This window comes from Mustela erminea, chromosome 6 (assembly GCF_009829155.1).
Source record: "Mustela erminea isolate mMusErm1 chromosome 6, mMusErm1.Pri, whole genome shotgun sequence".
NCBI lineage: Eukaryota > Metazoa > Chordata > Mammalia > Carnivora > Mustelidae > Mustela > Mustela erminea.
The window spans coordinates 63,511,281-63,521,268 of record NC_045619.1 but is presented as its reverse complement, the minus strand read 5'-3'; the positions used below and the strand labels follow the sequence as shown (position 1 = coordinate 63,521,268).

The window sequence follows — 9,988 nt, the reverse complement described above, 5'->3', positions numbered from 1 at the left end:
CTACTCACTGTCTGCAGTATAGAGGGTGTGAGGCTGGAGGAAATGCCAGGTTCTCCAGACAATCAATAGGTAAGGAAGACAACTGGCCCAGGACTGGGGGAATGCAGAGGATACAGATTTGGGGCCAGAAGTCTCTCCTGGGAAAGGCGGACAGAGTGGGGGAAACTGGCAGGTGGAGCTCACCCAGGTAACGTCGTAGGAAGTTTTTGTACTTTGAGGAGGGAAGGAGGGAAGAGGAGAAGAGGCAGGGGTGTGAGGCAGAGACAGGGAAAGGGGCTGAGAGAAAAAAAGATAAAAGAAGCAGGGAAGAGAGCTGGGAGGGAGAGCAGAGAGGGACCAGGGGTGGGGGAGGCAGCACAGGACACAGACAGAAGGAGATGCGGGGCAGACGCTGACGGCTCACAGGGTGAGACTCAGACAGATGTGATGGGAAGAGAGACCCTCAGACTCTGGTGGAGGGATGCGGGGAGAGGGACAGCCCGAAGGGAGAGCTGAGGGCAGACCCAGTCCTGGGACATCTCAGACCACAGACTATCTGCAATCAGACAGACAGACAAACAGGCCCAAAGACAGACAGATGTGCTGATGGGGTGAAGGTGAAGGAGGCCAAGATGGAAGGAAGCAGACAGGGCTGCAGGGAGGAGCAGGGAAGGAGCAGACAGAGAGAGAGAAGGAGGCAGGAGTGCAGCAGGAGCCAGGCAGGGAGGGGGCTGCATAGTTGCTCCAGGAGCCTCTGCCCTCTCACCTGGTTCCTGATGAGCCTGGGCCCCTCTCAGGAGCTGCTCCTGATGGAAGGGCACAGAAACCTGAGAAGGCGGGGCTGCCTCCCAGTGCCCCCCTGGGGTCCCAGAGGCCACGCATGGGTATGGACCTCACCTCTCCTCGCCCTACAGTGCAGCCAGGCTTAGAGGACTGAGCTCAGCCTTCATTTCTCAGGATTCATGCAGCCTGACACACCCAGTGCAGGGGAGTGGGAGCCAAGGAGAAAGAGAAACTGGGTCAGGCAGGCAAGGGAGGCTGACAAGCTCTGGAGAAGGTGCTAGGACAGTCTGGTTAGTGATCCTCTCCATGTTCCTGCTCCTTGCTAGCTGAGTCAATATTCTTGTCTCCTCAAAAACCTTCCAGAGTTCTGTATCTTCCTCCATCTTTCCTCCTGTGGTCATTGTCAGTTTCTCATCATTCAAGTCATGGCGTCTGGTCCAGTTGCCCTTGAGCAACTCAGCTCACACACATTTGCTGAGGGAGTGCCCAGAGCACTGTGTCTCTCTGTCCTGCCATCAGCTTCCTCTTCCCAGCTGTCAGGGAGCTTCCCTGGCCAGGGCCCTTTCCCATCTGGGTCCTCACCTTTTTCACCAGCCTCAGAGAAACCTTGACAATTTTCTAAAATTAGATCCACCCTAAAGGACAAAAATGTGCCTCTGGTGAGTATGTTCAGAGCTGCACTGAATGTTGTAATGGAGATCCTGAAACAGAGGACTCCAGAGCTGGAGATAAGGAGTCCTGCCAGCATCTGTCTCATAGGCCATCTCCCTCCAGCATCCCTGCCTCCTCCCGCCTGGCTCCAGCCAATCTGTCTCCTCTGAGGCTGATGCACTGAGCTCAGGCACAAATTCCCAGAAGCCTAGACTCATAATCCCGGTCTGCTCTAGACCCATTCTCTCCAGGATGTCATACCCCTGCCGCTTTCTTTAAAAACTCTGCAACCCTGGGAGCTGAGGTTGTAGATGGAGACCAAGAGAAAGAGAAATTGCTCTCTCTGCTCAATATCTTTATCTCAGCCGTTTGTCTACACCGCACATCCCCAAAAGCAGAACTAAAACCTCAGGCAACGGCAAAAGGGATGAAATCTCAGGAAGACTTTCCCAGCCTTAAGGAGGTCCTGAGTGCCTCCAACAAGCAGGGCATTTGGAGGGAAAGATGAAGTTGGAGGACCACAGAATGCTTCTTGTGGTACACGCAATTTCCACCAGGGGGCGAGGATATGAGGGGAAGCTACTCAGCAGAGGCTTGCTAAGCGCTCTGAGGCCACAAGATGGCAGCAGAGAACGGCGCTCCCTGCAGAGCAAGCCCTGGGCCCTGGGCGCTGGTACTGGGCTCCCCTGGAGGGAGGGACGGAGGGAGGGACCCGTTGCCAGGGGAGCATCAAAACACTGAAGAACCACGAGGAGGAGATGGAGTAAAATGTATAGAACAATATTCCCAACTCTACCAAGGTCAAAATCTTCCTGAGAAGGGGAACCATCAGGCTTGAACTACTGACTAAAAAATATGTCCCAGGAAGAAGCAGTGTTGGGAAAGGGTGAACGGGTGTAAAAGCTCCAGATTCTTCTTACCCACTCCCAGGCCTTTTCTAATGTGACCCCTGATATGCAAGAGACAGAAACAAATACTACCAACTTGTTCTGAAGGAGGCCGGTGGGAAAGTGGTCAAAGGAAGACCTTGGTATGAACTGCTTAGCTGAGGCTGCTGGGATACTGGCGGACTGCTTGCCTCTCATAGCCTGGGCTGTCTTCAGCCTTGGAGCAGGGATCCAGGGATGACTGGGGTCAGAGGGTGGGGGCCTCTAAAGTCACTCAGGGGATATCTCCCCCCTCCCTGAAGCCCAAAAACCCTGACCCAAAGAGAACAGAGCCCAGAACTCACTGAGACTGAGGTGGGAGGTGAGAGGAAGTCTCTGTGACAGCGATTTGCCTCTCTCATTGTGTACTTCTGTCTCCATCTCTTCACATCCTGGGCCATTATTTCAGACACCACTATCTTCATCTGTCTCCAAGTCTGTAGCAAGATCAAAGCTCTTAACTCTGCTTTGCTTGTAAATCCTCAGCTGGAGAAGAGGGGGCAGGGTCCATTCTGAGAAAAGGGGAGAGCCCTGACTTACCCTCTTCCCAAGGCAGCAGGGAGGTTGGAAGTTGGACCAAAGAAGGAACCAATCTACTGGTTGGGTAAAAATTTCCTAATAAAATGATCTATACCTGAAAGTATCATGACCTGACCTATATTAACGGTAATATCCTTAATCAACATTCATAATGCACTTACTTCTACATCTCTACACCTGGCCTCCTTCCCTGCAACTGTATACCTTGCATGCAATTATTTAACAATTCTTAGGTTCTGTGTTGGGCCCAGTGGAGAGAATGTAAAAATATACAGGGTGCAGTCTCCCCACTCCAAAAGCTTAGAGTTGAGTAAGGGACAAAGAAGATACAGGGTAACTACAACAGAAGACAATGTGTGGAGAGATAACTACGATAGATTGACACAGAGGAGTAAAGGTGGTTGAAGGAAATAAATTGCTTCTGATGTGAGTTATCTAGGAAGGTGTATGCAAGAAGTAAATTTAAACTTGGTCTGTGATGGATCTAGGATCTAGACCTAGCTTGTACGCTCAGTTTCTTCCAACGCAGAGCTGACCGCCACCGGCTCCTTTTCAGAGTGAAATCATGAAGGTAGTGAACTTGAAGCAAGCCATTTCGCAAGCCTGGAAGGAGCGATGGAGTGACTACCAGCAGGCAATCAACATGAAGAAATTCTTTTCCAAAGGAGCCACCTGGGACATTCTCAACCTAGCAGAAGCACTACTGGAGCAGGCCATGACTGGACCTTCCCCCAATCCTCTCGTCCTGTCCTACCTGAAGTATACCATTAGTTCCCAGATGGTGTCCTACTCCTCTGTCCTCACAGCTATCAGTAAGTTTGATGACTTTTCCCAGGACTTATGTGTCCAAGCTTTGTTGGATATCATGGACATGTTTTGTGACCGACTGAGCTGTCATGGCAAAGCCGAGGAGTGCATCAGGCTGTGACGGGCCCTTCTCAGCGTCCTCCACTGGCTGCTGCGCTGCACTGCAGCCTCTGCGGAGCGGCTCTGGGAGGGGCTGGAGGCCGGCATTCCAGCCGCGGGGGAGAAGCAGCTTGCCATGTGCCTTCTGCGCCTGGAGAAGACCCTCAGCAGCACCAAGAATCAAGCCCTGCTCCACATCGCCAAACTAGACGAGTCCTCCTCCTGGACTGCCATTGAGCATTCTCTCTTGAAGCTTGGGGAGATCCTGGCCAATCTCAGCAACCCCCAGCTCCGGAGCCAGGCTGAGCAGTGTGGCACGCTTATTAGGAGCATCCCCACGATGCTGGCTGTACACTCGGAGCAGCTGCACAAGACGGGCTACCCCACAGTCCATGCGGTGGTCCTGCTCAAGGGCACCATGAACCTGACAGGCGAGACAAAGCCCCTGGTGGAACAGCTGATGATGGTGAAGCGCATGCAGCATATTCCCACCCCACTTTTTGTCCTGGAAATCTGGAAGGCTTGCTTCATGGGGCTCATTGAGTCTCCCGAGGGTACAGAGGAGCTCAAGTGGACAGCTTTCACCTTCCTCAAGATCCCACAGGTGTTGGTGAAGTTAAAGAAACACTGTCACGGGGACAAGGACTTTACCGAGGACGTCAGCTGTGCTTTCGAGTTCCTGCTGAAGCTCACACCCTTGCTGGACAAAGCTGACCAGCGCTGCAACTGTGACTGTACAAAATTCCTACTCCAAGAATGTAGCAAGCAGGGGCTTCTGTCTGAAGCCAGTGTGACCAACCTCATGGCCAAGTGCTCAGCAGACCGGGAGCATGCACCCCAGCTGAAATCAGGAGAAAATGCCAACATCCAGCCCAATCCTGGGCTCATCCTCCGGGCAGAGCCCACTGTCACAAATATCCTCAAGACGATGGATGCAGACCACTCCAAGTCCCCAGAGGGCCTCCTAGGAGTCCTGGGCCACATGCTGTCGGGGAAGAGTCTGGATCTGCTGCTGGCCGCTGTTGCCGCCACTGGGAAGCTTAAATCCTTCGCCCGGAAATTCATCAATTTGAATGAATTCACAACACAGAGCAATGAAGAACTCACCAAAGCAGCCTCCGTTCGCGCCTTGCTCTTCAACATCTCCTTCCTCATGTTGTGCCACGTGGCTCAGACCTATGGTTCAGAGGTGATTCTGTCCGAGTCAAGCACAGGAGCACAGGTGCCCTTCTTTGAGACGTGGATGCAGACTTGCATGCCCGAGGAGGGCAAAATCCTGAACCCTGACCACCCCTGCTTCTGGCCTGACTCCACCAAAGTGGAGTCCTTGGTGGCCTTGCTCAACAACTCCTCGGAGATGAAGTTGGTGCAGATGAAGGGGCACGAAGCCACAGCATTTCAGCGGCCATCTTGGAAATCCTCAGTGCCTGGGAGAATGGGGTACTGGCCTTCGAGTCCATCCAGAAAATCACAGATAATATCAAGGAGAAGGTGTGCAGTCTGGCAGTGTGTGCTGTGGCTTGGCTTGTGGCCCAGGTGCGGATGCTGGGTCTGGATGAGCGCGAGAAGTCACTGCAGATGATCTGCCAGCTGGCAGGGCCGCTGTACAGTTAGAACACGCTGCAGTTCTACAGTGAGAGGGTGGTGATCATGAGCTCGATCCTGGAGCACATGTGTGCCTATGTGCTGCAGCAGACGGCCACCCAGATCAAGTTCCCGTCCATGGGTGTGGACACAATGCCCTACTGGAACCTGCTGCCTCCCAAGCGACCCATCAAGGAGGTGCTGACGGACATAGTCGCCAAGGTGCTAGAGAAGGGGTGGGTGGTCAGCCGCTCCATCCACATCTTTGATACCCTGCTGCACATGGGAGGCGTCTACTGGTTCTGCAACAACCTCATTAAGGAGCTGCTGAAGGAGACGTGGAATTGTGTGGATTGCCTGGAGCAGGGCAGCCGAGGCAGCATCCTGCAGTTCATGCCCTTCATCACCGTATCGGAACTGGTGAAGGTGTCAGCCATGTCCAGCCCCAAGGTGGTTCTGGCCATCACGGACCTCAGTCTGTCCCTGGGCCGCCAGGTGGCTGCCAAGGCCATTGCTGCGCTCTGACAGGCTGGGGGGTGGCCACAGGGGCCGTGTGGGGGACCACAGCCCCAGGCGCCTCACAAGGGAACAGTGAGAAAAGATGAGACAGCATTGCTCATATCCATGTGATGTAAGAGCCCTATGTCAATTCCAGATTATTCCCCTATCCTGACATCTGACCTCTAAGACGTCTCCCAGTTTCTTTCATAATTTCCTCTGCCCACTGCCAGCACTAAGGACTGTGTGCAGCCTGGCTGTTAGCCTGGAGCCCTCAGCACCCCACACCTCTCCCCCTTCGGACAGTAGATGTACCTCTGGGAACTTTGCAGGTGCAGAGTGTGCATATTTATATTTTTGTAACACATGAGGGAAGTTTCTCTCAGCTCATTTGTAAATAAAGATCTTTGTGGGAAAACAAAAAAACAAAAAAAAAAAACAAAAAAAAACCTTGGACTGTGATGATTGTGTAGAATTTCAGTAGTCAGAGATTGGAAGTATGGAAAAGACATAAGGAAAAGACATAGTTACTGGGAGGGATTTCTTGACTTAGGGCATTATTTGACACTGACCTTCTGTCATCATGATAGTGAAATACAAGGGCCAGTGAAATTCAAGGTATTACTGCAGAAGCCAGAAGCTTTCTATAGGGAAATAAGGGTCAGGACCTGAGTCCCAGGGTCCATTTATTCCCCCCTTCTCTTGCAGCTGATCTTATTAAAGGTCTGTACTGTTCAAATGGAGCAGGGTACCCATTATGCCTCCATCTATAGGTCTCTCATCTCTTCTCTCCCTCCCCTGAGTTCCTTATTGACAATGAGCGGATTTCTTAATCTCATTACTAAGAAGAGCACAAAGAATATACCACACCACTTAATTTGGATAATTTGCGTACCTGAAGGAAAGAGAGAAACCCCTCCTCCTCCCATCTCCATAGTCAATTTTCCTTGATCTTTAGACACTATATGTCAGTAAATACCTGTATTTCCTCCTTCACTGGACAAGAGATACCATTAAAGGTCAGATGCAAAGTTTGTCATAAAAATCCCTCAAAAAACAGTCTCCCAAGTGCTGGCATTAGAAGATGGAAGAAGGGGTTCCTGGTCTGTGTCTGCCTTCAAACCACGTGCAGGTTGTCCTGCGTCCTGTTTCCAGGAGCTTTGCTTCAGGTGCTCTAAATAAGGAAACAGAGACATTCAACTCCTCTTACATCCTTTCTTCTGTCAAAGCTCCTTGTTTTCTATGAAGTTCATTTCACAAGTCCCCTATTTCTCACAATCTCAACTCTACATTCCTGAGTTAATATAATTTTTAATTCTCCACTTTCTGGGATGGCTCAAATAGAAAGTCCCATTTGGAAGCAAAGATGTAAATAAAATAGCTTCTTTTAGTACCTTCCATAAAGGGGTTCTAGGAGAGGGGAGGTGGTTACATGGGTGGTATACATACAAGGATGGCTGTGTATTAGGCTAGAAAGAAAAGTCAAGAGGGAATTTCCTCTGGTTGCTGTGCTCTTTCTCTGTAACCTCTCCTGCCTATAACAACAGATTTATAGAAGCTCCAAAGCATCCCAACATCTTAGCCATGAATTTCCCAGAAAGAAAACTCACGGATGTTCCCTTGAAAGTAGATGAAAAGTTAATATCAGGATTTGGTAGAAACACACAAACCAGGGCCGAGGAAGGAAGGTAGCTAGTTCAGTACAGCTTGTTGAACTCCTTCAGGATTTGTGTACGCACACACAGAGGCACACACACATAGAGGCACACACATCATACCTAACAACCACGGTCATATTTATAGAGGAAATATACCCCATTCCTTGGTGCTTATTTCCACTCAAATTCAATGACATATGTCCATATATCTGGCACACACACATCTCTCAATGAGGTGCTTTATCAATATAATATACCCAGCCTTTCCTCTTTCCAAGCTCCTATCATCAGGGTGGGGCAGAGTGAAGTTGAGAGAATATCTGAGTACAAGCTTGTGTGTGTCACTAAGTGTGACTCTGACCATACGGCACAAACAAATAGAAATTGTTTATTCATTATTCACTAACTGTAATTATCTATTATGTTTCCATTACCTCTATGCCATCAAAGTTCAATGATCATCTATCCCTCACTGAGTGGCTGCTCTGTGCAGAGTATAGCTTAAGGAGGGGTTACCAGTATGAACTTTGCTCAGAGTTGGTACAAGTCTTAGCTTTAGTACTCAGTTTGCACAAATTACTTCATTGCATTTTGCACCTCTCTGAGCCTTAGTTACAGCTTTTCTTTTTTAATTAACATATAATGTATTATTTGCCCCCAGGGGTACAGGTCTGTGAATTACCAGGGTTACACATTTCACAGCACTCACCATAGCACATACCCTCCCCAATGTCTATAAGCCAGCCACCCTATCCCTATCTCCTCCATCCCCGAGCAACCCTCAATTTGTTTTGAGAGATTAAGAGTCTCTTATGGTTTGTATTCCTCCCAACCCATCTTGTTTCATTTTTTACCTCCTTAGTCAGCTGTTGTAAAGTGAATATAACAATACTCAACCCCTACAACTTTTGTATTAAATATGCAATCTTGTAAAGTGCTTGAAACAAAGCATAGGGCAGAGTATTCAGTAAATAGTAGCTATTATTTTCATCATCACTCTGTAGGCTTTGGAGATATAAAGAAATAATACATAAAAGAGATGTTCTATTCCCTTGGAGGTTTTTCAATCTCATCAATGAGATAATATATATATATATACAAGGAGACAGGAAGAACACGAAAACCTAAAACTCTTATTTGAGCCCTAACATGCAACTTATTCTCCTAAACCTGAGACTTGCTTACAATTTTTAAAAATTTTTTAATAAACATATAATGAGTTATTTGCCCCAGGGGTACAGGTCTGTGAATTGCCAGGTTTACACACTTACAACACTCACCATATCACATACACTGCCCCATGTCCATAACCCTATCACCTTTCCCCTGGGCACCCTCTGTTTGTTTTGTGACATTAAGAGACTCTTACGAAAAAAAAAAAAAAAAAAAAGAAAAGAAAAAAGAAAGAAAAAAAAAGAAAAAAAGAAAAAACAAAAGAAAAAACAAAGAGTCTCTTATAGTTTTCTCCCTCCGGATCCCATCTTGTTTCATTTATTCTTTTCCTATGCCCCAACCCCCCCACGTTGCATCTCCACTTCCTCATATCAGGGAGATCATATGATAGTTGTCTTTCTCCGATTGACTTATTTCACTAAGCATAATACCCTCTAGTTCCATCCATGTCATCACAAATGGCAAGATTTCATTTCTTTTGATGGCTGCATAGTATTCCATTGTACATATGTACCACTTCTTCTTTATCCATTCATCTGTTGATGGAAAGGTTCTTTCCGTAGTTTGGCTATTGTGGACTTGCTGTTATAAACATTCGGGTGCACATGCCCCTTTGGATCACTACATTTGTATCTTTAGGGTAAATATCCAATAGAGCAATTGCTGGGTCATAGGGTAGCTCTATTTTAAAGGTTTTGAGGAACCTCCATGCTGTTTTCCAGAGTGGCTGCACCAGCTTGCATTCCCACCAACAGCGTAGGAGTGTTCCCCTTTCTCCACATCCTCGCCAGCATCTGTCATTTCCTGACTTTTTAATTTTAGCCATTCTGACTGGTGTGAGGTGGTATCTCATTGTAGTTTTGATTTGTATTTCCCTGATGCCGAGTGATGTGGAGCACTTTTTCATGTGTCTGTTGGCCATCTGGATGTCTCCTTTGCAGAAATGTCTGTTCATGTCCTCTGCCCATTTCTTTGATTGGATTATTTGTTCTTTGGGTGTTGAGTTTGCTAAGTTCTTTATAGATTTTGGATACTAGCCCTTTATCTGATATGTTATCTGCAAATATCTTCTCCCATTCTGTCAGTTGTCTTTTGGTTTTGTTGACTATTTCCTTTGCTGTGCAAAAGCTTTTGATCTTGATGAAGTCCCAATAGTTCATTTTTGCCCTTGCTTCCCTTACCTTTGGTGATGTTCCTAGGAAGAAGTTGCTGCAGCTGAGGTTGAGGAGGTTGCTGCCTGTGTTCTCCTCAAGGATTTTGATGGATTCCTTTCTCACATTGAGGTCCTTC

General features: G+C 48.2%; 1 protein-coding gene across 1 annotated transcript; it reads left to right on the top strand.

Annotated features, from left to right (window-relative positions):
- The first annotated feature begins 3,362 nt into the window (after positions 1 to 3,362).
- Positions 3,363 to 5,894, top strand: LOC116593500 (mediator of RNA polymerase II transcription subunit 24-like). The gene is given in 2 exon segments (XM_032347776.1): positions 3,363 to 5,173; positions 5,176 to 5,894. Coding segments are annotated over 2 exon segments (2,448 nt in total). The 5' UTR covers positions 3,363 to 3,444.
- Positions 5,895 to 9,988: the final 4,094 nt, after the last annotated feature.